Source organism: Prinia subflava, chromosome 8, assembly GCF_021018805.1.
Source record: "Prinia subflava isolate CZ2003 ecotype Zambia chromosome 8, Cam_Psub_1.2, whole genome shotgun sequence".
In the NCBI taxonomy this organism is placed as follows: domain Eukaryota; kingdom Metazoa; phylum Chordata; class Aves; order Passeriformes; family Cisticolidae; genus Prinia; species Prinia subflava.
The window spans coordinates 33,639,929-33,667,837 of record NC_086254.1 but is presented as its reverse complement, the minus strand read 5'-3'; the positions used below and the strand labels follow the sequence as shown (position 1 = coordinate 33,667,837).

The following is a 27,909-nucleotide window of genomic DNA, read 5'->3' as shown; positions in this document are numbered from 1 at the left end:
AGGGGTTTTAATTCTTTGTGCCAGCTCCACAGCCTATTATAAAATCTGTGTGTGTTACTGCTTGGTGAGCACCTGAGCTTTAGAGCACAACTTGTCCCTGTCTTGCTTGATGGTTTATGAACCAACATTATGGCCCTGTTTGAATTTCAGGAGTTCCCTTAGCTGTAAATGAGTTATACTGATGGCATGTCTCTTTATTTTTAAATTACATATTCCTTATCTGCAGCATGTTTCCTCATTTCCCATCTCCAGCCTTACAACTTCTTTTAATAGCTGGATTTCATCCCACCACTATATATCTAGTCCTCAAAGATGCTGTTGTTGTCTGGAAGACTATTTCAGCTCTCCTGGGTTACAAATATCTATTGACTTTGCCATTAACTGAAATAATTTCAGACTTTGGGATTTTGTGCTTACATCTGCCTAATTTGAGTTTATCCTGTTCTTGCTGCAGTCATCCTGCATCTTACATTCTTTATTTTCCTTTCTCACAAGACTGAGCTCAGACAATCCTTCATAAGGATTTTAGCCTGATTTTAGTTCAGCCTAATGTTTGCTTTTGCACTATTTGCTGCCCAGGACAGCTTTCTCTTGTCAGTTTTTTTCCTAGATTCTTGTAGGCAATTTATTTCTAACTTTTCTTCTCTATCCAGATCTTCCCTCCCACTGATCATCTCCTTGCTTATGATGCAGACTTCTTGGTTTGAACATCTCCAATGTAAGAAGTATTAAATTTCTCTCTGCACACCCTGAGCTCCTTAGACCTTAGAAGTCACTCAGTTTACCAATTTTTTGTCATTCTGAACACGAATGCCAGACTTATTTCTGTTTCTTCCCTTTTATTTAGTTCATATGAAAACAACTTTATTTAGAGTCTGTTTTTCACAGCTGTTCTTTGCTACTGTTTTATTCACTTCTCACCAGCATCATCCCTGTGTTTCAAGACTTTGTGTTATTGCCCAGGCAGTTTGCACTGATCTGAGTTATTCCAGTGGTTTCTATGTCTACTGTGCTGGCTGGATCCTTTCTGCTGGCACATTACTCAGTGAGGTTTTCTTCTTGTTGTTCTGTTCTGTGCTCTCCCTTTATCTACAATTGTACTTGTTTGTGATTGTCCCTGTGCTGAATGAAAGATAGAGGCGTGCCTTAATTTCTGAAGTGATGCTGACACCTAAAGAGAGGGTAGGATGGGTTTTAAGACTGGGCAGAGGATTTGGTAGCCCAGAGAAGCTGTGGCTGCCCCTGGATCCCTGGCAGTGCCCAAGGCCAGGCTGGACAGGGCTTGGAGCAGCCTGGGACAGTGGAAGGTGTCCCTGCCATGGCAGGGGTGGCACTGGATGATCTGTAAGGTCCCTTCCAACCCAAACCTTTCTCTGCTGTGATACAGAGACCTCTCAAGCTCATTTCTGGCCAAGGCTGTGAGCAGCTGAGGGGGAGTATTAGCTGCAAACTGATGCTGTCTCTGTTGGCTCCCAGCATGGTGCTCTTGCTTGACCAGCCAAGGACCGCAATGTGCAGTTCCTCAGTGGTTACTCAGAACCATAGGACAGGTTGGAAAACCCCTTTAAGATCATTGACCCAGCAGTGCCAAGCCCATGCCCCAAGTCCCACATCCACACACTTTTTAAATCTCCCCAAAACAACCTCTTCCAATGCCTGACAACCTTTTCAGCGAAGAAATTATTCTCCGATTACCCCACCAGGCTGAGCCCTGAGGACATCCCTTCCCCTAAGAAACTTCCATACTCGGGTAATTATAAACACTCCGGTAACTACAACTCTCCGGCGCTCTCATAGTATTTAACGCGAAACCCTGGCCGGTTGTTTCAAACCCGCTTGGGCGCGTTTGCACCGCGGCTCCGCCGCTGCCGTGGCTGCGGGCGGGTTCGGGGCCGGTTCGGGGCCGGTTCGGGGCAGTTCGGGGCCGGTTCGGGGCAGTTCGGGGCCGGTTCGGGGCAGTTCGGGGCCGGTTCGGGGCAGGGAGCGCCGGCAGCGCCCGCGGCCGCTCCAACACCGCCCCCTGCGGGCCCGGCCGCGCTGGAAACCGCGGGGCCGGCAGCGAGCGGGGCTGGGCTGCGGCGGGGAGCGACAGCGCCCTGCAACCCTGCTGCAACCCCGCTGCAAGCCCCGGGACTGCCCGCTGTAACCTTGCTGCGAGCCCCGCTGCGACCCCCGGGAGTGCCCGCTGCAAGCCCCGGGAGTGCCCGCTGCAAGCCCCGGGAGTGCCCGCTGCAAGCCCCGGGAGTGCCCGCTGCAAGCCCCGGGAGTGCCCGCTGCGCTGCTGGCCGCACAGGTGCGCAGTCCCCGTGGTCACTGCTCTCCTTTTCCTGCGCGAGTTCCGCCTCAGGTGACGGATCCAGACTGATCAGGGCTTTGGGTTTCTCCGCCGCCTTAGGGCAGCCACGCGTTTTGGGTGGAGAAGCCACCTGCGGACAGGCAGTTCTCAGAATTGTGCGCGGAATTGCCTCCCTGCCTGTGCCGAAGCCCTAGGAGTGCCCAGGGCGCGGTGTGAGTCGGTGTTCAGCAGTGAACTCCCGAAAGTAAAGTGGATGAGGATGGGAATCACTATTTTCAGCTGTCGGTGCTCGTGAGCTGCTCGTAGCGCCGCCCCATCAAACGGCGGGGCTGGGGGGGCCTTACCTCCTCCTTGGCTCCAGCAGAGGGTCGCTCCCTCCATCCCATCCCATCCCATCCCCGCGCCGCTGCCGGCCCCAATCCCACCCCCAATCCCAGCCCCCCGTTTAACGCCAGCCCCCGCACTGCCTCCCATCCCCGCTGCCAACAGGGCAGGAGCGGCAGAGCTGCCTGCGCCGAGCGATGCTGCGCTCCAGCCGCTACCGCGGGGCGCTGTGCGTGCGCGCAGCCGGGCTCCCATAGGATCCGGCAGCCCCAAGGCAGCCCGCAGGCAGCCCTCTGGCCCGGGGGAGGGGGCCGGGGCAGCCCCCGGCGCGGCGGGGCAGCGGGGCTGGGCTCGGGGGCAGCTCCCGCCCGCTCCCCGCCCGCCGCCACTCCGGCGGCTCCGCCGAGCAGCACCGCGGCTCCGGCTGCCGGGGCCGCCGCCGCGCACGGCCACCAATGCGGGGGAGACCGGCGGCGAGGCAGCGGCTCCGCGGCAGCGGGGAGGGCAGGTGAACTCCGGGGAAGGATGACCGGCGTCGCCGCGATCGTCTTTTTCCTGCAGCTCTTGCCCAGGGCGGACGCACAGGTCTTCCCAGGTGAGTGATGCTCGCCCGGCCGGTGCCCCGCTCTTCCGTCCCCCGGGTACCCCCGCCGCGGGCGGCTCTCCCGGCAGCCCGAACTCTTCGCCTGGTCCGTGCCTCCGGCCTCGCGGGGAGCTCCCGGGGCCATGCGGGGAGCGGCGGGGGCTGGAGGCGCCTCGGAAGGCGCTGGCCAGCGGCAGCCTCGGTCCCCCGCTTCCGAAGGCGCCGGGGATGCGAGGGGCTCTGCCCGGCCGGGACGGGGCCAGCGCCGCGGCCGGGGGCCGGGGGACCTCGCTCCTGCGAAAGTTGCGTGTGGCAGGAGGTGACGGCATCGCCTTTATTCTGATTTATTCTGAGGGATTCGCGATACGTGAGGCGTTTTTTGGTGGTAAAGAGCGTTTGCGAGCCCAAGGCAGGAGTTGGCTCCTGCGGGATGTGCAGCGCGGGAGAGCCGCTCCCTTTCTCTCCGGTCTGGGGAAGGGCTCCGGGCTTGCTCCGGGAAGTTTCGTGGCAGCTGCTTCACCACTTGCATGTCGCAGCTCCAGGAACTTTCTCGGGGGGCTCAGCCACTCGGATCGGCTCCTTCCCGACTGTCACCTTCCCTGGCGCTGATGTTGGAGAGTACTTTGCTCCCTGGCATGTGTACAGTAATAGTAGCCGGCTATTTTCCCACTCCTACGAGTTCCTTTAGGCATAGTTTGAATTACTTGAAGATGACAGGTGCTTATAGAGCTGGCTTTCTGCTGTGCTATTCTGTAGGTAATCCAAAGCTACATGGGTCTTGCTTTTCTCCTGGATCTTGCAATACATTAATTTTCTCACTGCAGCTTGTACTCATGCTAAAAAAATAAGCAGTTATAGCTTTCTTCTCTCTTGACTTAGAAAAAAAGAAGTATTTTAAAACTACCTGTATATTTAAGACGAGTAAAATTTCTGTTATGTCGCTTAACGTAGGGCTGTATCTCATTGCTTGTGACTTAGCCATGCTGGAGGCACGAAACTAAGTTGAGTTCATCTCAAACGCAAGAAGGTTTTAGAAGCAGCTCGAATCACTCTGTATCGCTGTTTTGAAGCAGCAGCAGTGGCGTGTTGGAGATGCTGAGCCCCGGGCACACCTTGCCCCGAGCCCCTGCTGCAGGCTGGGCTCAGGGCCGGGCAGACCCTCGCCGGAGGAGGGGTTGCCACCAACCCGGCCCGCTTTGACACCACCGGGATCTTGTTTACATTGCTAGGCAACTGCACAAAGCACAGATTTATTAGAGAGGCTGGGAAAATCTAACCTAGTTAAATAACTGCTTCCTTGAGTAAGCAATATGTGGAGCTATTTATTCCCCCCCCTTTTCTCTCCCTTCCAACTGTTTTCGTGTTCTTGACACTTGTCATATCAATTGAGATTAGATCCTGGGCTTTTGATGAATCATTTAGCCAGATGCTTGGAAAGAAGAGTGTTCTGTGAAAATAGCAAAGTTTTAAGGGGGCAGAAGATGCTTTGTGTTTGAGGGAGATAATGTAATATGAGCTAAACACATGAAAATGTACCATATTTCAATTATTTTTGGGAAAGCCATGAAATATTTTAATTATAAGTGGAAATAGTAACTATGAGGGTTTTTTAAATCATTAGTATCCCCTTCTCCCTCCTATTTGAGTGTGCGTCCTCCCATCCAAAGTAAGAGGCACTGATTTTAACAACTGTTTTCTGAGCTGCTGGTAATACTGAAATTAGGAGAAAGTTTTTCTTCCTCACTTTTAAAATAAGTACCTGCTGTGAAGTGTATCGGTTTGGACTGTATCCCTATAGCTGATTTTTTTTTCCTTATAGTAAAAAGCAAAGTTATGCAGGTGCCCTTTGTCCCTGAAAAATCGGTGAAGTTTGGAGCGGCTCCAGTTAATGCCGTCAGTGGCTTTCCGCATCTTCCATCAGGTGGTGCTCTCTCCATAACTTTTAGGACGCAAATACCTCCCGTCTCCGATTATTTTTCAAAGCCTATTACGTTTATACAGCAGCCTTTTGTTAAACATCCCAAAAAATCACTGTACAAGTTGTTGGCTAGGGTTTTTGCAAAATTTATTTTCTTAAGCGATCGCTGGACTAGGAAATAGGAAAGGCACAAGTCAAGAGGAAATGTAGTCAGTTCCTACCCGATTTGCACAGCTGCTGCTGCTGCTTGGTGTTATCCCCAACGTAAAATTGGGAATACTACAAAGAGGCAGCAGAATGCTCACGGCTTCTCCCTGGAATACCTCGTTTCATCCTGAGGGAGCTGGCTGACACTTATTTCTTTATGTAATTTCTCTATCACTCTATTTATAACTCTTCTCCCCAGCAATTACTTCCCCTTCCCTGCAGTCTCTGTATTTGTTTGTAACTCAGCATATGCTTTTCGAGGTTCTAAACTTTTTGTCGCTCTAGGGTCAGCTGCTAATTTAAACGCTTTACTTTTCCATGCAAGACACAGAAAGTAGAACCAGGTAATGATTGTGGTTCCCGGTTCTTTCAGGAATTTGGAACTGGAGGAGCATTACTTATAGGGAAGTTCTTCCCCTAAAAGTCCGTGTGGGGTTTTTCTCCTACCAGAACATGTGGGCTATTCCTGCAGTTGCCCACACTTCACTATTGTCTGTTTTGTGAGGATTTTTAGCACAACGGGGGGATAAATAGACAGATTAAAGTCATTTGCAGCTGCGAAAAAGCATCCGGGGTGGGAAAGTAGGACAGAGGGTTTCCATGGGGGCTGTTGACCCGAACACCGGATTATTTAACTCTTTTTCTCCTGCTGGCAGTGCTTGGTTCACTTCTGCCCCTGTCCCGCTCCCTGCTCTGCTGCAGAGAGCTCGGATGAGAGCCGGCTGCTCCCAGGGGCTGCTGCCACATGGCCGAGTTACGGCAGCTGAGAGTTCATTACACACGGCTCGTCCGGGCGGCAGAGGAGATGAAAAGGGAGCAAAGTGCAAGGAAATTTTTGGGGGAAGCTGTAATTTAGTAGGAGTTCATTTGCTCAGGTTTTGCTGTCAGTAAATTGGCGGTGAAAAACGGGCCCTTCTGAGCGAGCTGCTGTGTGTGGCAGTTGTTAACAATGCAGCCATTTAACTCAATAATCACTTTTCTCTCCCTCTGGGGAGCTGTTAGCACCACAATTCCACTTTATTTTTATCCCCGGCTGGCTCGATTTGTTTTCTAATACATAAACAATTAATCCTAAGAAGGTGATGTTGTGAAACTGCCTCTTTCGACAGCGGCAGCGAAAGGTCACTGTGTGTATAAAGGCGTTTGTGAATCTCGGAGGGATAATCCTTCTCTTTTACAAATGCAGAGCCCCTTTTAACCATCCACCCTCCTGCGAGTCCCTGAGCTCTGCTTTTCTCGTTTAATTGTACTTTTAAAGTCTGTTATGCTCTTCGTGCAGGCCCACGTGCTCTAGTTTTCATTAATATTATGGGAATGACTTGGGGCACTTACTGTAGAATATTAAAGTATATTTTTTTAAGAAGGCACCATCATCTGTTGCCATGGAAACCCGAATAGTAGTAAAGATGTAGGTCTGAGGCTTTGAACCTCGAAAGCCACGGACAAGGGTTGTTTCTTATAGGAACAATTACTTTTGTATATGAAATCCAGTTAAGTGGAGAGAAGAAAGGGAAATAAATTGATCTGTTCAGCATTGCTCTGACAATCCTCTTGAATAACATTCAGCACAGAAGGATCAGTGTCTCTGATTCTCTCTGTGTGTATGCTGTGGGTTTTTTTAAAGCTCATTATTTATCATAATAGTTGTTTTATGCCTCTGGTGATTTTCATTGTGATTTTATAAGTGAGGTGCACGAATGCATATTGGCAGGCATTGTTCTTTGCTTGAATGGGAAGCGCTTCACATACAATGGAGAGGTGTGCACTGGAACTTAAATATTTTGGCAATGGGCAAATTTGAGACTGATTTAACGTGGCCCTAATTAAAAAAAAAAAAGAATAAAACCAGCAGATGTTGTCTGAAATCCACCTACCCAAATGTGATTGTATGCATGGGTTTGCTCACTGATGAGAGTGATAATACTTCTGCTTTAGCAGAGAAATCCTGCAGCCTGGTTGACATCCCCACAAACTCTTACAGTTTGGGTGACGAGCAGCAGGATGTGTGTGTGCATTGCTATATAAAGCCCTCTGTCTTTCTAGAGAGACATTCCTCAATTTTTTATGGAAACTGCTGCAGTCTGTTTCCTCGGTGTCTTGTAATGCACAGATTAAATATGTAACTGAGCTTCCAAAAAATGCTCATAGGAACATTCATAGATGAGACTTTCCTGGCTTGTATTTGAAATAGCGGCAGCATACAGGGGTCACCTGCTGCTGTGAACAAGTGCAGGTCTCCATCTGTGATGCAGGAAACCTTCTGTGCCTCCCATTCCTCATAGTAGAGGGCTCCACTCCCCTGAGGAGGGGCTCGTGGGTTGGCATTCCTTGGCTCTGTGTTCATATTCCTGATAAGAAGATGGTATATGGCTCTTATGGTATTTCTGGAGCGTTTTATGGAGCAGCATTACTTGGCTCATTTAAGCCAATGTATTTGGCCTGGAGTCACTTTTTTTATACCTCTCACAGTTCCTAATTTTCTTAGTTTTTTTCTTTAGCTGATGCTCTCCCCTGTTTGTGCTGGATGGTTCTGCTTGGGTGTACCTTCATTTAGAAGGTCTCTGCTTTTTTTTGAGACATCCTTACCTACCTCTTACCCTACCACCTTCCTGGCCTGGTGCTGTCCCTTACTTCTGAATGTTCCAGGCAAAGGCAGATAAAAAGAGCAGGCACACAAAGGTGGTGAGTGTTGTTGATGGCATCAGCGAGGACTTCTCACTGCCTGGTCCTATTTTTCTGTGCACTTGTCATTACATAACAAAAAAGGGTTCATTATTGTGAGCCCTAAAGATCATATATCTTCATGGCAAAGGAGACAATTACTGTGTCTTAATCGGACCATGAATCATTTAATCAGTCCTGCTTGTTTTTTAATATCCAGTAAATACATCCCATCTATCACTGCAGTTCAGAGATGTCAAATCCTTTGTAAACTAGATGTCAAGACATTGCATGGTCCAGAGGAAAATGCTGATAAGAAAGACATTTCAGCTAAAGAAAACAAGGACCTCTGGAGAAAAAAGGCTGTTAAGGTGTTGTTTAACGCCCCAGTTAAAGATGATGTAATTCTGGGAAGTCCTGGTAAAACAGGACAAGAAACCCCAGGAAGAAAGAACCTACTTAGTGCTTGGTCTCCTCTGGTTTTCTGGTTTTCTTTTAAGTAGTGCTTGTAAATCAATCCAAGGCCAGTTGTTTGATTTCTTTTCTCCAGCTGGATCCCCCTGGGACTGCAGCCTTGGGAATTCAAGCCGACTTGGTGAATTCTGCTGCCGTTTGAAGTGGTGCAGCTCATGTGGTTGAAGGATGATTGAGCTGCTTATGAATTTTGGGAGGATGGGACCTGGCTCTTGTTCCTTGATATTTTTGAGTTCATCTCTCAGGAAGGCTGTGGGGTTTGACAGCTGATGATGTTGTGTGGGCACAGATCAGTGCTGCAGCCTGAGCAACCTCCGGTTACGCAAAGCTCTTTGTTCAGCCATGCTGTTCCCTTTGTGCTGGAAGTGCTCAAAGTGTCCCATATCTCATGTTTTCTTAGCTGAAATGGCTTCAGATCTGGCTTTTCAGAGGAAACAGAGTTTATCACTTTTTTTTTTCCACATACATCCTTGTCAATCTCAGCTTCGTTCCTGGTAGTGACTGTGTTGAATCACTGGGAAGCAGCTCCTGGCTGTGAATTCAGCTGTAGAGTGAAGGAGGGCTGCTCCAATCTTGTCCTCTGCAATGCTGTAAAGAACAACAAAATCAAGAGCATTACACTTCAGCCAGAGTTTATCCATTTTTGATGTTGAGGATCAATCTTTCCCTCTTTGAATAAGAAGAAAGTATCATTACCTGTGTGAGCAGAAGTAGGGCTTCATGCTGTGCTGGGGATAGATTTGGAATATTGTGCTTTTGACTTCAGCCCTGCTGAATTCGTTGCTGCCACCTTAATCTGAACTTGTGTGAATCTTCCTTCCCTTAGTACTGACTCAAAGGTCAGCCCCCAATAGCAGAGGGGAGAAGAAATCCTAAAAAGGCAAATATACCAAATTTATGAAGTGTGCTTTCAGGATCTTTTTTTAATGGCAAAGTGTGGAGCTGGGGATGGTAATGGTGCCATGTGGTTTTGTTTATTTGAGAATGATGATTTGTAGGAGTGAAAAGCCTGTCTGATTGTGACCAACTAGTAGAAGTAGGGCACAAAGCAGGGGAGGAAGAAGGGAATTAAAGCAATCTGACTGCTCTATAATGGGCCTTTCTTCCTTTAGAAATGTTTACTGGAAGCACGGCAGCATTTGCTGGATAAGCAGAAGAGCACTCCTGTCAGCAAGGCGGGAAGCTGCTGAGCTTGATGGTTCATTTCTCCAGAAAAGGGATTTGCTGTCAACATGTACCCACTTACTGTGGGCAGCCCAAATCTCTGTCTGCATTTCTAGGTGGGAATTCAGTGCTCTAATGGGAACAGTTGCTGCTGAAAGTGTTAAGTGCGGTGTGTTTCTACCACAGTCAGTCATTTCTCAGGGAAATATTTCATGGTTTTGATGTTTCTGCAGAGGTGTGTGGCTGAGAGGCAGATTTAAAAAACCCCAACCAGCTAAGCCTAGGCTGTGTCCATCTCACTCCACACCACTGCTCTGGGTTGGTACCAAGAATTTTTACTAATTTGTTCTTAAGAAAAACACCAAGATAAGCAATAATGAGCTATTTCTGGTGTTTTCCATTCATGTCCACCTATTCAAAAGAGGTATATCTCTCTAGAAAATCTGTTCTGTGCTTTCTCTGGCCTTTAGCTTGGGTGAGTTTGTCAAGTGGCTGAGCAGAAGTGCTCCTCACCTTCTCATTGTTGCCTTCTCATTCCGGGCTCGAGAGGCAATTGCCAGTTCTGCAGTGGGACCAGCTCATCTCTCCTAATGAGCCTCTTTACCAGAGACTCCCTTTCCCCTCTTAATTGTTTATTGAACCTGAAGGGGTGGCTTTGTTGTGTACTAACGTAGGAACACCTGAAGAGCCAACTGCTAAATGCTTTAGAGGCACAAATTACTGGGGTTTTTCTGATAGCCTGAAGAACGTTTTCTTTGCAGTTGTTCAAGGGAGAAATAGAAACAGCAGCAGAAGCACGAGCACTGCCACAGTCAAGCAAGAAGGGTGGCAGCTGACAGGATCCTGGTGTTGGGCTGGGGGTAGTGATGGAGAGTGTGATGGGAAGGAGAATTTTTAAATTTACAGCAGTAGGAAGAGAGCAGGTATGAAGAGAAATAGGAAAGGGGGCTTTGCCAGAACAGAAACAGTGAGGAAGCAGACATAAAATAAAGCTCTGAAGTAGGCTGCTCTCAGGCTGGGACTGTGGCTGGCACTGATAGAATCTCCTCTTCTTTAAGGTAAATGTCCACCAGAGTCATTGCGAGAGAGCTCATGGCTGCAAACTTTGCTCCTTAGGCCAAAATGTGGGATACAGCACCTAGTTCTTGTCTTTAGTTTCACAGTGATTGAGCATCAGTTCACAAACCAAACAGATACGAATATTTTTAATTTACCAATAGCCACTTCTAAGTTTGCTTAGGAAAGTGTATATTTATCTGTTATATTTGCCAGTTGCTAATATTTTAAGAGCCTTAACCACACCAGCAGCAGTTCTCCCTGTTGTTCCTCCAGCTCAGCTGGTATTTCATAGCTCTGCTCATGTGTTCACACGACAGTTGCACACTGTTTATTTCAGTAATGGGAAGGAATAAGCACGTGAAAGGAAAACCCTGTTATATTTACACTCTGCAGAACACTGCTGTCCGTGTCAGAGTGGCTGATCAGGATATTCTGGGAACCTCAGTGCATCACTGGGCCTGGGTCAGAGCCTGTGCCAGGCAGCCCAGATGTGCCTCAATCTGTGCAGCAGCCAACCCTAATGAAACCTCCAGGAGCCATCACCCATCACCCACCTAAAACCAGTCACTCATCCTTGTTCCTTCCCTTCAAAGAGCTGGTTTTGAGCCTTTCAGTGTCGGGACAGGTATTTTGTGTTGCTTTGCTGGCTCTGGCTGCACAGGGTGCAGTCTCCTGATGGATTTGACTTCCAGATGGGTTTGTTATAAATACATATTCTACTGTTGGCCTTTCACAAGTATTAAGATAAATGCTATATGTATAATGTTAAAATAGCTTTGCTGTATGAATACAGTTTTTATTTCTGCTATTAGCAAAATTAGGCAAAGTGGTGATAGCTGATACAGTATGTTTGAACTGTCTGCTTGCTTGGGATAACATCCAGTGAACACAGAAATGGGACCCTGCTGCTGACAGGGCAACTATCAACACTCACTGTCTGTGCAAAGCATGGACCGAGGCCCGAACTGGAGGTGATAATGAAGAAGGATTAAAACCACAGCTTGCTTTAAAAAGGCGGACACAGGGAGGGGCCATGCTAAACAGCTCCTAGAATATGTAAACTAATTTGTGGGAAAATATGAATATGCATAATGGTCTATGAATATGCAGCAGGCTGATGTAATAGAAAAGGTATTTAAGGAGTATCTCTAAGATGATAGGTGTGCTCTTAGCTGAATGCCAAGCACCCGGCTGTTTTAACCCTTTGCTTTATCTCTGTCTCCTATTACTTTATATTACATTATTTTTATTAAATATATTTTTAAATATTAAATATATTTTTAAAAACATATTATTTTTATTAAATTTTAAAATTTTACCAGGAAAGCAAACCTCGTTTTTCGCAGGTGGCTGGGCAGGTGCCCGTGGCGTGGCTGCCGTGCCAGCTCTGACTCATGGACGTGCCCCGAGGGCTCTGCTGCTCTCCTGCCTGGCCGGGCAGGTGAGAGCGCCAGGGCTGGGTGGCTGCCAGCATCCCTCCCATTGCACGGCACTCCTGTGCACAAACACGTGCTTGCCAGGCACGCTGCACTGCACCCTCTGCTTCATTTTGGGAAGTGGGAATTTATTCATTTGTATAACTTAAATCTAGACCCAAAGTTCCCCCCCAAATACGATCTGAATAATCATTTTGTTGAAAAAGAACTGCTCCTCATAAACCAGGCGCTTCCCCGCAGTTCTTGAGGTTCAAACATTCCAGGGTGAATCAGGGAGAATAAATCCATGTGATCTAGTAAAAAAATAATAGGCTCAAAAAAAGAAATCTCATTTTAAAAAGGATTTTTGCTATGCAAATGTTGGTCAAAACATCTCCCCAGCTTCCTGAATAAATTTTTTGTTGGCGATAGGGTTTCCTACGCAAACAGTAAATATTTTTATGATTAAAACATGGGAGATGGTGTATGTACTAACAGCTATCAGCACGTGGTAGGAATGATCAGAGAAGTGGAAAGCTTGGAAATAAACACAGTGTCTCTGTTGGCACAGGGATAACCCTGGAGACTGCCAAGGCCAGAGCCTGCAAAAATAAGAAAGTATAATTAATTGTCCTTAAATGAACTTTCCAAGCAAAAATAACCCTTTAAAAGTAAACACTCAACTTTGCATCTTTTATAATAAAGCTTTTCCATGTGCCAAAGATTTCCATGTTCTTAAATGCGTTTATTAAGATTTCTGTGCATATTTATCGTAAAAAAAATTAACATACTGAGTACAGCTGCACTGGACATCTGCTTTACCCTGGCAGTTTGATTTTCTAGTAATAATGCAAAGATACTTCTGATAATGGCTGGGCAGTAATGTTTTGGAATGTTTCTTGGCTTCTGAAGGTCACTTGGCAGTTATCTGTATTGAATCACTCCTGGGTTTTGGTGTGGGTTTTTTTTTTTTTTTTTTTTTTTTGATGGTTTTTTTTTGTTTGTTTGGATTTTTAAGAGGTTTTTCTTCCATTCTGATGAGCTGCTACTGCTAACAGAATGCTCAATAAATGAGTGTTTCATTAAAGGAAATATTTAATTTCCTTGTGTCCTTTAGTGTAATTCTCAGTGGTCACTGACTTCAGGGTGACTTGCAGGTATTTAAAACATGAAACAACAGCAGCATTAACAATACATAAACCCCAAACTTGTGTCATCCTGCTTGCCAAGTGTAATTTGTGCTAGAATTGCTGGAGAGAAACAGGAGAGTGTTTGGATTACCCACAGAGTTCTTCCTCATGTAGGGGGTGGCAGAAGGATCGCTCATCAAATTCAGACTTCAGATGCAATTTCCATTAAAGCTGAGAAAATTCAGAAATAGTTCCTTTATAAGTTTTTTGCTCAGTGATGGTAAACTTTCAAATTCTCAGTTCTTAAAAAAAGTCAGAATTGAGCATCTCAAGCAGAAATCCTGAGTAGTATTGCAGTGTAAATCCAGAGTGAAGGTGTATTCAAAGTGATTTTTGAGTGGAGGAGAGAAATCTGGGGGTGATTAATGCTGAGACTGTTGAGAGGACTGACTGGCAATTGATGGCATTTTGCATCAAACCAAATGTGGATTTGAAGAGCAGCAAGTGCACTGAGGGCAGGATATGCCACCTGCTGTGTTTGTATTTTAAAAAGTATATGTCAGGATGTTTTTTCTGCCTGGAATATTCCTCCTGAACATCCTCTTACTTCCAGGAGTGACAAATTAACATATTGAGAGTACACACAAGTGACAGCAATTTCTCCTCTTTTGAACAAAGATTTACAGTATTTAAATCCATTTAATTTCTGGCTCTCTAACTGAGAATGGAGCTGTGGAGAGTACCTCAGAGGGAGAAAAGGGAGAAATATTTAATGTACAGTGAAAGGAATAGAATGAGATAAAAACAAGAGAAGGATTACTTTGGACATCACGAACATCTTACTGCAGATCCATGAGGCTGTGGAATTGTGTCCCAGAGGAAATGGTGGAAACTCTGTTGTCTGAGCCACTTTAATTTAGACAGGACAAAAAATTGAACAATCCACTGCAGGCTTTTTTCCTCTAAATTTCTGACTTTATTATAATGCTGTTGAGGAGGGAAAAGAAGAGGAGGTATAGTGAGAAAAAAAAAGTGATGATGCTGTATTTAGCATAAGTGATAACACATACTAATGCTTCTCTGCTGTTTTTTAATTAATCTGATTATCTGTTAAATATCAACAGCATCATGGTGAAGGCAAGATTGTATCATGTGCCCCTCCAAATACCCCTCACCCCCAAATCTGCATTTAGACCTTATCGAATCTGGGGGCAAATAGTGAGTGTGGGATTAAAAAAAACCCAATCAACAGAGCACACCACAAACAAACAAACAAAACACACAAAAAAAATCTCAGCCAAAACCCCCAGGCAAACAGAAAACCAGCCCAAACAAAACAACAAAACCCAATTAGAAGTGCAATAGATGATTTGTAGGTGCTGAAGAAGCACATAATGTTCCAGCCAGAGAGAGGAGGAGTGTGAAGCATGTGATGCCTTATTTCTGTGTCAGAATCCCTGCGTGCTCGTGGGTGAGTTGCTGGGGAGCTGTGGCAGGGGAGCATCAGCTCTGACCCTGGAGGGGCTGGGCTGAGGCCCCAAAAAGGGCTTGGGGTGTCACACCCCACCTGCAATCCCTGCTGCTGTGTGAGGGGTCCCTGGAAATCCCTGAGCGCCCTGGAAATCCCTGAGCACCCTGAAAATCCCTGAGCGCCCTGGAAATCCCTGAGCGCCCTGAAAATCCCTGAGCGCCCTGGAAATCCCCAAGCTGCAAGTGGGGAATGGGATGTTAACTTGTGTTAATCATTGACCTTTGAGTGCCTGGAAGGACAGGGTTGAACACAGCTCTCAGGTGGGGTGCTGAGTGTGTCCGAATGCTGGGGAAGGGCCAGGAATTCTATAGCTGTGGCGAAACCTGAGAGGAAATTAATAATTCTCTCTGTAGAGCTCAGTTTGCATAGTGTGCAGTAAATAATGCATGGGCCCACGGAGCTAAGAGTAAGAATAAAACAAAATATTGAGTAGCTGCCCCTCCAGTCAGGGCCATCCATCTTTTGCATAAACAACTAAAGGTCCCGTGGAAGAAGTGTGTGATCAGGGGATTTTTTTCAGCCAAACCTGCAAGAGGATTGGCACAGGGTTTTGTGGATGACCTTCTACTAGTGCATCTAATACCCTTGAAAAAAATCTTGGTTATTTATTGATGTTGATATTACTCTTTTCTCAGTGTCCCTTTGTGGCAGGGAAGCCCATCACCTGAGTGGTCAGGAATTTGTGGGCTTCTCTTTTTGGCTGCATGAATGTAAAGGGGGAGGTTTGCTGCTCTGTCTGTAACTCTACAACATCCTGTCTTTTTTATATCACCCCAGAATTGATAAAGCAGGATATGAACAGAAGTTTGAGGGTGTGGGCAGAGTGAAGTGGTTTTCTAGTCTAAACAATTGTAGGGTTCTGTGTTGTGAAAGAAGCTTGTGACAAGCCACAAAAATTTAAAGGAAATGTGTTGGAATTAATAGATTGGCTTTTTGCTATCATAGATTTAGATTCCACTGGCACCTAATTCATGCAGGAAGGCAAAGCTGTCACTTCTCAGGCTCTGTCTGTGTCAGGATGGTGACTTAGTTAATTGTTCAGAACTAGATGGCACTGGAAATTTTTCTTTTATGAGGATTCAGGACAAAATAGGAGCCTGGAAACTTCACCTGTATTTTATTGGTAGTACATGTCCATGGTGCTGTGCAGGCAGCTCCTCTGATGTGATCCTGAAGGGCTGCCAGGAGTTTTATTGTGGTTTAGACTTGTAAGGAGGCAGTTGGACTGCAATGAATTGGGATTTGAGCCTTTATGGTTTTGTTTACATTTATATTTGCTACGTGGTGCACTTGTACTTCTTGTTTGAATCAAAATCAGCATCATGTACACAATTAAGGTCACCCTGTGCTTTGCTTGCCTCGACTGGAGTAGTAGAAAGCTGGGTGGGCAAGCCAGTGCTGTTGCAATTAAATTGAATCATTTGAATCCCATTAAAGAAAAAAGGAGGAGAGAAAACACTGTTATTTATCAGTCAACTTGAGGGAATTCATGTCTCCTGAAAATTAGCTTCAGTCCTATTTTTTTTTGCAATTGTTCTCAGCGTTGATATTACCGTAGAGTTAAAGACAACAAATTATAATGAGTTTCTTCAAAACTTTCCTTTTTCTTTGTGCCTCTAGGCTTCCAATCCATTTTCCTTACTCTGCTCTCTCCTTTTGCAAGGCATTTAGTGGCTGCTCGTTCCCGCTGTGTTCCTGCAATGCCCATCCATGTTAGATGATACTCCAGGGATTTACAGTGCCACAGCAGCAGGTGGATGTGTGCTCATGGCATGTGCAAATCTGCAGATCAGCTCCTGCTCTGAGCCTGCCAGGGTGACTGGAGTTATTTCGGAAACCTCTAGATTTTCCACTGAGACAACTCTGTTAAGAGAAGTATAAAGGTGAAAAATATCAGTGGTTAGAAATGTTTTAGCAGGTTTTTCTTAGCCTTTGGTCTTGGGTTTGGCTTTCACATGTGTTTGATGAAGGGAAGGAAGGCAGGAGGGTGGTGTTTCTTGCCAAGCTGATGCAAGGAGGGATGCCCTTGTTATAAATGCCAATTTCATTCCAATTAATAAAATATAATTTTAATAATTAAAGAATTACAAGGCAAAAATTTAGGCAAACGCAACAATAGGAAGTACAGTGCCGATACCCGGGATCGACGCTGGGTGAACCAGTCACAGCCCCAGCGTGCTGTAACCCCCTCGTTCACAAATTGGTCTGTTTGGGGTCCTGGTTTTATACAGTTTATTTGGCCTGTGGCAGAGGATTTCCCCACAGTTCTTTGTGTTCGAGGTGGTTCTTTTCAAATTAATCTCCTCTGTCTGTCCGGCTGAATGGGGCTTCCCTGTGAAAGGATGGTTGATTTCTTCCCTCCCTCCACTGTATGAACGGGAGATGAATTTCTGAATGGAGAGGGTCCCCTGATAGTATCTCTGGTGATCACTGAGCAGTTCGCAGTTCTGCTGCCCCTGGAGGACTGATTACGATCTTGATTTTCCTCTCATTCAGATGTCAATAGCAGAGTCCCGATTCCCAGCAAGGCATTGTCCTTCTCTCAATAGCAGTTCCAGGGTGTCGCCCGACTTGAGATTAGCTGGTTTCATGCCTGGCCTGCTGGCATTTTTATTTTACAGAACATATTTACAGTTTACATGCATCAAAACACGAATTAATATACCATATTTATTACACCCTGCTCAAGGGGTCTGGGCTTTGCTTTTCTCCTCTGGGGCTCACCCCATCCAGCCACGAGTGCCTCACCTCAGGCCTGCCAGGGGCTGCTGTCTGCTGGAGAGTTCTGTTCAGAATGGACAGCAAGGATCCTGAAATCTCGGAGAAATCCAGCGGGAGCAGGGCAGCGATTGTCCCCCAGTGCTGGCACTGCTGAGGCATCACCTTAAGCCCTGGGGGCAGCTCTGGGCCTCAGGACAAAGACCCTGAGGGGCTGCAATGTGCCCAGGGTGGGAATGGAGCTGGGGAAGGGCTGGAGTGTCCAGAGATGGGAACAGAGCTGGGGAAGGGGCTGGAGCCCCAGGAGAGGCTGAGGGAGCTGAAGAGGGGGCTGGAATGTGCCCAGGAGGGGCTGGGGGACCTGGGGAAGGGGCTCAGCCTGGAGAAAAGGAGCTCAGGGGGGACCCTGTGGCTCTGCACAGCTCCTGACAGGAGGGGACAGCCGGGGGGTCAGGCTCTGCTCCCAGGAACAGGGACAGGAGGAGAGGGAATGGCCTCAGGCTGGGCCAGGGGGGGTTTGGGTTGGAGATTAAGGAAAATTTCTTCATGGAATGGGCTGTCCATCCCTGGCACAGCTGCCCAGGGCAGTGGAGTCCCCATCCCTGGGGGAAATGAAAGGTGTGTGGATGTGGCACTCGGGGACGTGCTTTAAAGGTGGCTTGGTCAGTGCTGCATTGTCTGACTCAGTGATTGCAGAGGTGTTTTCCAGCCTAAGCAATTCCGTGACTCAGTGTTGTGGGAGAAATTTGTGGCAAGGTGTAAAAATTTGGGAGAAGTGCGGTGGGATTAAGAAGTTTGCTTTTTGCAAATTTGCAATTCTTTGTCATGCAGAGAGATTCTTCTGGCATCTGATTCGTGCAGGAGGACAGGGCTGCCCCTTCTTAGCCTGTCAGAATGGGACTCAGTTAATTGTTCAGAAAGAGATGGAACTTGGAATTTTTCTTCTGTGGGAACTCATTACAAAATAATAGCCTGGAAACTGAAACTGCAGTTTACTGGCAGTACATGTCCTTAGGACACCGTAACAAAATAGCACAAAGTAATGGAAGCAGGAATTGCATCTCCAAGCTAAATATTTATGTATGAATTGACCATGGCTCTTTCTACTCCCTTCCTTGCCCTTTAATATTTTAAAGAGGAAGTAAATACCAATGAAAAATTATTTGTTGTATTGAATACTGTTCCCCTGGATACCTCTCATCAGATGATAACTTTGATTCCAAAGATATTAGGGAGGAGGAAAATGTTTATGTTGCTGTTTTACAGCAAGGCAAATCGAGTACAAGAACATTATCTGTAATATATGAGTAATTGCACAAGGAAATGATTTAAAGAAAATGTATTTAAAGATGAACATGAATCAAGGTTCCCCTCCCCCAGCTCCTTATGATACTTCACTGTTAATTAATTCTTTCAGACTTAAGGATATTGCAGCTCTCTGTCTGCTCCTGGTGTACCAGGAAAATCAAAGTACTCTGACTCACCACGCTTGTATTTGGTAATCTCAAAGGTGAGAATGAAATTTTTAGCTACCTTTAGCTTTCCCTGGGGACACAGCAGCCCAGTGGCTGTTGCTCTGAAACCATGCAGTTTGTGAGAGGTGTGCTCCTTCACAGCACTCCTCATACCCACAGGAATTTCTCCATTCTGGGGTGCTCCCTCAGGGAGCAGGTGGATCTTTGGCACGGTCCTTAGATAAGGATTTGGAGGCTCGGGTTCCCTGTTCCAAACTCTGTCCCTATCTTGTTTGATAACCTTCAGCAAGTGATTTTTTCCCATGTTTCACTTAAGTCTATTGTAAAGAGCACCCTTGTTTCTTCTCTATCTCTCAGGAGTTTGAGGGTGCTTAACAAACACTGGTGAACTGTTTGAAGATCTCCTGATGAAAGGTGACATGGGGGTGTGTGTTTTCAGGTTGGCTCCCTTTTCTCAGGAGTACCAAATGCCAGCTTCTCAGGAAGGTTTGTTTAGATCTTGCCTGTCATCCTTGAACCTGTGTTCAGTAAAATCAGTGGAGCTACTCCTTGTCCACATTCCACAAACCTGAACGCTGACTGTGCCAATTCTTTCTTGGAGGAAGAGGTCATAGAATCATGGAATGGTTTGGGTTGAAAGGGACCTTAAAGACCTTGTTCCACCCCTGCCACGGCAGGGACACCTTCCACTGTCCCAGGCTGCTCCAAGCCCCGTTCAGCCTGGCCTTGGACACTGCCAGGGATCCAGGGGCAGCCACAGCTGCTCTGGGCAATCTCCTTTATTCCTTCCCCTGGCCATGGATAATCCACATGAACCTTCCTGAGGCTGTTTTCTCCCAGCTCTCCTGGTGTGTCAGGTGCTCCAATCCCTTCATTGTTCCCTTTTGCTGGATTTGCACCAGGACATCCATGTCTGTCCTGTCATGCTTGTGTCTGTGTGTCTGTTCTAATCCTCTCTGCGCAGATCAACCCTAATACAAAACCTGTTTGTACTGTCACGTTTTTCTCTGTGTGTATTTTGCACATATATGTATATTTTAGGATTTATTTGGAGGTAGCTGATGCACAGGGCAGGATTTCCCAGGTGATTCTAACTTGATTAAATTTCAGTGTGTGCTTCCTCAAATATTTGGCTTTGCTGAATAAATTGGTGTATTATGCTCATCCTGATTTACTGTCTCAGTGCTGTCCACTCAGTACAGAAGACTAATAATCAGAGTGTCAGTAGCTGTTATATTTTCATTTAAGGGAAAACATACTAATTCTTTTTTGAGACAATATATGATAGGAGAGATTTATTTTTTGTGGCACACTGACTTGTCTAGAACTTTTTTTACTAGAAACTGTCTTTTTTTCTTTTTAAAGGCTTGAACAATTTACTTGGTTCTTTTGGAGAGCTGAAAATGCTGCTAGTACTTGGCCTCATTAAAGTGTGGATGTATCCCTGCTGTCGTTGTGGCTTGGCTACTAGGACTAAACCTAGCTTAGAAGCAAGCTTAAAGTGTGTTTTAATTTTCTAAATTAAAGAAAAACCTCCTGTCTCCTGTGGTGTGTTGGGTGGGCTGGGGCTGTTTGTGGTTTAACTCACCAAACACATTCATTGGGAGTGGTGCTACCAAGCGTAGAGCTGCATATTTGACACCTCCAAAATCCCTTTTCTGCCAGCACTCTCTTTGAAACTTATTTCTGCATTTGATCACATCTTAATATAGCAGAGCAGTCTTTGTAGGAGAAAGGGTTTTTTTTTTCATTGATGGAGCTGAAGTGGAGAGAGCTCCATGGAGGCAGACTCCTGCTGTGTGTGGGTGAGGGCTGTGTGCCCAAACCATGCTGGTTAGTCTGGGTTTGCTCCTGTGCCTCCCTGTGTGGCTCCACTGGCACCTCCAATTCCCATTACAGGTTTGACAGTGCTGCTGTCTGTCTGCTTGGAGCAGTCCTGTTAAATTTAATGATTTCTGAAATATTCCCCTGCCTGCAGTAGTGTGTGAACTGCAAGCACTGCAAGTATTCCTGGAAGCAGGTTGAAGAGTATTTTAAATGTGTGCATTAAACAAGATAGAGAGAGCTCCTGTGCTCTGAACTCCCCCTGCTTTGGTGAGGAAAGATGTGGGCATTTATCTGGACTTGTACATGTCCACGAGCTCAGCAGCATGGTTGGTGCAGTTCTCGTCTTGCCTGAGTCTGAAGGAACTCGTAGATATTTTTTTTAAGAGATGGAAAGGATGGTTTAGGATGAGACTTTCCTGTCTGAGCTGACTGCTGAGGCTGTGCAGGCTCCTCTGGCTGCAGTGAGCCTTTGGTTCATGTTGGAGGGCTCCCAAGGAAACAGGCTGAGCCTCAGTCGTGCAAGTGGGGTCAAAATAGCTCATTTACCTCTTTCTCAGCACTTAACTTCAGTGTTAGCAAGACAGGAAGAAAATGTGTCAGTTTTCACTGTATTCTTGCAGCATTACTTACTTTTCTGGGGAAACTTGCAAGTTTATATTACACGATGTAGGAATTGAAATGGAGTATTTTACTGATGAGCAAAATGGGAATCGATACTCCACCACTTGTTGAGGAGCAATCTTCAGCAGAAAGCATGGGAACTCTGCTTCAGTTCAGAACAAAACATTACTTTGGAATGAACAATTAAAATCTATTGATTTTTAACTTGGAGGTATTAAAGTAAAGAAGTTTAGTGTCAGCTGCTAAATTGCTTTCTTTTAGCACTGTTTTCTGGTGCAGATAAAGCCTTGCATGTAGAGCTGACTGCTTTTTTTCCTTCCCCCTGGCACCTTCCTCCAAATCTCTTTCCACATCTGTGCTGAGCTGGGGATAAGCACAGGCTGAAAATTGTCAGAATTACCAATGGGTGTAGAAATATTTCTGAATTGGGTTGTAAAAGAAGTGCTTTTGTGGAACCTCTGCTGCCTTTGGGAACCAGGTGAATTTTGGCAGGACGTTTTGTCTGGTTTCCCTGCTCCACGTTCATCCCATCCCTGCCCTGTGTATTTTGTACTGGGGGAAAACTGCTAAGGTGTGAAGTTTCTCCCAAATCAGATGCTGAATCAAATGATTCTCTTGGGGTTTTTCTGTGAGTTAAAGGATACCAATCTGCACAAAATCTCTCCACACAAGCTGATGATTTTTAGCAAAGCTGGGAATAACCCCCTTGTTCCCACAAAGCCATGTGGCAAACATTTTACCTCAAAAAAAGAAACTGTGAAGAAATTTGGGGTCTTGGGGTCGATTTTATCCTCCTCCCACCCTCATTTTTACGGGTTCAAAACTCAAAATAATGCAGCTGCCTGTAATTCAAACAGTCTGCTCGGCACTTTTGTATTTGGCTCTGAATGTTGCAGATTTTGATGTCTTTGTTTTGCAACCCTAAAGGTTCAAGAGTATGTGTTTGTATCCACTTGTGCATATATTCTTATGCAGAAGAGGGGACAGAGGCTTCAGGGGGAGTCTTGAAGACAGTTTTTTTAATTCTAACAGAGCTGGAAAGTTGATTAGTAATCCCATAAGTAAATGTCATGATTCTGTTTGAATTTCTTTGCTGTTAATAATTAAAGGTAAATTACAAAATGTTTAAAAAAAAACTTTGTGGAAAGATCATAATTTGCATATATGGGCCAAACTCTTTTCAGGTATGGTAATTTGCAGTGTAGCAAGAAGGATGCTTAAGAAAAGGCTTGGGGAGGAGATGAAATTTTAGATTTGAAAGGCAAAATCCTGGCTTTCTGATGTATCTGACTTTCCTTGATGCTGCTCACAGATAAAATATGAGCAGCAGGATTTTGCCTGTGACTTCAGCTGTATAGAGGAGACATTAAAGCCTTCTTTGAATTCATGTGAAGGTTTGTGCATTAACCACTGAGCAGTTGTGCTCAAGGATCTGCCTCAAAGCCCAAGTGTGGGAAAGTTCCTGGTCACTCCTTGGAGCTGACCCACGGCCACCTCCTCCTTGCAGCTCTGTTGGACAGATGAGTCTGAGGGTTTTTAAGTGATCTCTCTCCTGTGAGTGTGGCAGCTCTGTCTGCAGAGCTCTGACAGGGTTATTACCCACATTTCACTGGCAGAGGATTCCCCTGGAGGAGGGGACAGGGCTCAGCTCAAATCCCAGCAGGGACAGGGACCTTGCTCTGCTCTGATTGCAGATCCTCCTGCTCTGTCAATATTTGGTGGCTCTGCTTCTCATCTGTTGGAATATTGCCCTTCTCAGGAAAGCAAACATTTGCTTTTCCTTCATTTCAATATTGGGCTGTGAGAGAAAGGTGGTGATTACTGCTTCATACCAGGGGTCTGAAAGCATCTGAGTGCTGCTGGTCTGTTTTTCTTAAATGCCAACTTGTTTTTCTGCTTGGATTGCTGAAAATAAAGAGTGTGTGTGTGTGTGTGTAGCTGTTCTGTAACATGTGCAGATGGAGGCCCTGACTAACTGTGAGGTTTGGGGAGTATCTTGGCCCTGAATTAGGAGGATTAATCACATGTAGGAAGTTATTCCTGTAGTTTCACTTTTGCCAAATGTAAAGCTTCTCTGGCACATGCAGTATCATATTTGGGCTGATGTCCAAAAATAAAAAATGGTCAATAACGATTGCCAGTTACTCTGGCAAGGAACCAATTATCCCGTTCTGTTTCCATCCCTCTGTGCACATGTCAATAAATAATCACTCACCCGTGATCCCAATCAACTCTCTCTGATTAAACATATGTGTGTTGAAAGCTTCAAAACTCTAAGTGGTAGCAAATAGCAAAATGCCTTTACTCATTTGGATTTCTTTCCATCTGTTAAAATACCCATTGAGGCCTTAAGTGGTTTGATTACTCTTAAAGTTGACAATGGAAAATCAGTTGCACGTTGCATGGACTGATCCATATTGACACAGAAATTCCCGTGCACTGTGTGAACTGTGTAATAGCACTGGCAACGTGTCTCAGTGCTGAATAATGGGATGCTGTGCTGCAATAATGGCATTTCTGTCCATTTTAGAGCTGCTCATCTTGGAAAGTTGTATGAAGTGACTTTTCAGTTGTCCTTGTTTGCAAGATTTATAATAAGCTGTTCTGCATGCCAATTATGCAGGCACAAGACTTTCAGATAAATCCAAGATTAAAGGAATTGTTTTATAAACAGTCAACAGATAGAGTAATGGATGTTGATAGAGACAATTTTTGAGGCTGGAGTGGTTTTAGTTGTGTGGACAGCCTGTTCCCAGTGTTACCTGTACATTCCCCAGCCTGCAGTGATGCTCCAAAATAATGCTGGCTTTGATTTTGGTCCACATCACCTGCAGCAGGCAGCATCCAGGGCTCTGGAAAAGAGAGAAACTCTGTGGCTGCATGGCTCCAAACAAAAGTGGCATTTCTGTTTTTCCATGGGCATGCCCTGTAGTGCAGGAAATACAGGGAAAGCTGAGGTGACAGCAGTGTGGGTGTTTGTAGGGAGCCCTTGTCCTTGTTCAGCCCTGCTGTACATGCTAGGACATCAAACACTGTGCCACACAGCTTTAATGCCCATGACAAGTTTTCCTTTGAGTGTGGGAGAGCAGATGTCCCTTTAGTTTGGGAGTTAACATGTGGATGTTGGGAGAGCTGCTGGAGTACAAGGCTGAGCCTCTGGAGGCTGAGCCTGAAGTTTGCCAGGAGCACAATTTAATGTTAAATGTAAATGCAGGGCTGCAGATGGCATCCTCGGGTTTCAGGCATATGAATCCAAGCTGCTGCTGAGCTGGGTTTGAATTATCTCCCACCGTGGAAAAGCTGAAGCTGCACAAATTGGACCTTGGGTTTGTCTTTGTTCGGAGGAGAACAGATTGCTCATTTTATGACTGACAGCATTTTGCACTGAAAAAACCCCAAGTTCTCACAAAGTTCCAGGTGCAGGGTGCCTGGGCTGTGACAGATTTTTCCTGTCTTACTGTTTTGTTTACCTGACTCCAGCCATGTTGTATTTCATGCGTCAGTAATCGTTTAATTTGTAATGATCCTGCACTTCCATGAACTTTCTGTGCTCAACCAAAGAAAATTTGTCTCCTTTTAAAAAGCAAGTTCTGCTTTCTATTGATTCTCTCAGGGAAAAAAAAAAGGATATAAATAGTAGTATTCTACCTATTTGCATGTAGTTTTTCTGTTGGATGTGTTGTTTCTTTTCAGTCCTTGCTCCAAATTATTGCTGGGCAGCATTAGCAGCTGTTCCTCCTGGCATATGCTGTTTTGTACAGTATGACACCATCAATTAGTAAACCTTTTATTGGGATGAATAAAAATGTTAAATATGAAAGTTATGATAGCCTAATTTGATGCTGACTTGAATTTAGTGAAATTCTCTTCTGTGCTGCACAAGTTAGCCATTGATATTTATTTTACTGCCTTTTCTAGTGCTTATGTAATTGAGGTAAGTTCATTTAAATCAGTCATTTGAGACTGTGTGATGTAGAAATTTCTCTGGTTTAAAAATGGGAAGGGGAGTGAGGCTCCTATGGCAGACTTTCTAACCTAAACCCCTTGGATCTCCTGCTACTCAGAGATCATTTCCTACCATTTACAGCTGTGTTAGACCCTGAGCTCAGTGTTAAGGAAGTTCAGCTCTTAAGATCAGCCTGCTTGGCTTCAGGAGGAATGAGCTTGAATATGTAAGTTCTATGCAAAGTGAGTAACATTTCTCAAATGGGTTATTCAAGGTTCATTTTTCTCTATGTATGGTGCTTCCCCTGATGCTCTCTCTTGGGGACCTCCCTATTTCTTCCTCTTTCATCGGGAGCTCCTGCCTTTGGTGGAATTGGTGTTATTTAGGAACAACCTGGCCGTTTTGCAGATGCTCTCTGAGCTGCAGGACCTTTTGATGTGTATGGCACAGCCCAGTCCAGGACACTTGTTCACTCTGTGAAGCTGTAAAACATCAGCTCGAACCTCGCCCTGCTGTGCTGCCAGAGCTGGGTCCCTGTGAGGGAACCCCACTGCCAGCGCCTCTGTGCAGTCACGGCACAGCTCAGGCAGAAAGAATGCATTTAAGCTGTATTTTCTTGTAAAGAATAATTAATTCTCAATACCTGGAGACTGAGAACTGGTCTTCAAGTCAGACATCATCACAGGGCACAGTTATTTCCCCTCTAGTACAAGGGGTATGTAAGGGCACAAATGTCAAGTGACAAGTGTTGATTCCTCAGTACACCCCAAACCTCCTTAGTTCCTGCTGTGTTGTTTCTGTATTAAAACCCTCTCACATAACAGAATTTGAGAAAAATAATTTGTAAATAATAATTTATAAATAATAATAAAAAAACAAAGTAACTTTCTTTTATTGGAAGAACCTAGCAGGGGAGCTAGATTTGTGGTTTTGTTCTTTAACTCCCTGAAAGTAGTTCAGGAGTTCAACAGGAGTTATTTTCAAATTAAGGTTAAGCACGATGTGCAAATGGTCCTCAAAGCCCCCTCTGTGCTTCATAACAGCATAAAGCATTTTCATGTGTTGTCATTTGGCTCCTGAATTTTGCAAATCAGCCCCTCATTTGGGCTGGGAGGGGGTTCTCTGGCCATCCTGTGAGACTGGACAAGTTGCTGCAGTTGACAAGATGTCCCCTGTGTAAACAGGCAGACGTCACAGTAAAAATGATTTGTGTGAGAGAGAATGTGTGTGTCCAGAGGGTAATGTACCAAACAGTCAGGAAGTTTAACTTTTATTCCTTTGGGGCAGGTTAGTGGCAGATGTCACTGCACTGAGCACGGAAAATTGCACCACGTGAATGGACCCTGTGCCAAAGGAAACTTGATGGGGCCGTGGATGACATGATCAATAGAAAAAGAAATATGAACAGATCAATACCTTCAGATAGCTCTTCTAATTCAGAGAGAGGCACAGCATTGATTTGTAAAATAAGAGTATGGATGCAGCTGTTAAAGCACCGTGTGTGTACATGCACTAGATAATAAAATAATGTGCAATGCCCTCAGCCTCAATCAAAGGCAGAGAGTAAATCAGCAAACGTGTGTCCCCTCTGAAGCAGGAGGCTGTGGAGCATGTAAATGAACAAACTGCCTCTGAGAGAGGGAAAACTGCACCCACAGAGGATGTTCATCAATCAGGAAGATAAACAGTCCTTGCTCCACGTTGTGCAGTTGTCCTGCATGATGCCATGAGTGAATTAGGAGTGTCTGGAGGATCCCACAGTGTAAAAATCAGTGTTTCTATTGTGGACATCTCCAAATCTCTCACTTGCAAATGCAGGCAGCCAATTTGGGAATTACTTAATATCTAAAGTCAAAGAAAATTCATTTTTCTCTCCTGAAGAATCCTGCATCTTGCCAATGTAGATATGCAAAGAGAAGTGCTGACTTTACTTGGGACTCATTGATGCACCAAAATCTTTAAGTTTATTTTGTTCTTAGACTCCTGATTATGGCTGAAGGGCTGTGACCTTTTCTAGCCTCAGTTTCCTAAGTGGGTGCCTGTTTTTTAGGGACAGATGTTGCACATGGATCCCCTATTAGGAGTGTCTGAAGTGGGGAAATCCAACAAGGCTGCAGAAACAGCTTCAGTCCGAGTAACAGGCCTGAGGGGAACAGCAGAAACTCCTCACCTGCATGAGAAAAAGTTATCACTGAACAAAAGTTACCATTAAAGGAATTGGATTGTTAAAAAACCCCAGCCCCCTGTGTTTTATACCACTTATTTCAGTGTCCCTCCCACACATCCTTTTACCACTGACTTTTCCTGTTGCTGTGTTTGTAGATGTATCAGTTCTAAAATCTGATATGTTCTATTACTTCAGGTTTGGATATGTGTACAGCAAATTAGACAGGGTTTGTGCCTGCCATGGGTATGTGCAAAGGGGAGTTATGAACTGCCTTCAGGAATTTCCTGCTCTGAACACCTGATTGAAATGGAGTATCTCAGGCCTGTGTGGCACAGAATTGCTCAGAATTTAATAATGCAGCTTTTCTGGCAGTTCTCATTTCAGGTAGGCAGT

The 27,909-nt window shown here is 45.4% G+C and overlaps 1 protein-coding gene across 2 annotated transcripts in view; it reads left to right on the top strand.

Moving 5' to 3' along the window:
- The first annotated feature begins 2,783 nt into the window (after nt 1-2,783).
- The window catches only part of PTPRT (protein tyrosine phosphatase receptor type T), a 446,577-nt gene continuing 421,451 nt past the window's right edge, over nt 2,784-27,909 (top strand). Inside the window, exon 1 of one of the 2 annotated variants that reach the window (XM_063404659.1) lies at nt 2,784-3,215. In XM_063404659.1, coding sequence (XP_063260729.1) covers nt 3,146-3,215 — 70 coding nt within the window. In that variant the 5' untranslated portion in view covers nt 2,784-3,145. The remainder of the gene's footprint in view (nt 3,216-27,909) is intronic. The other variant, XM_063404660.1, reaches the window with a different exon arrangement.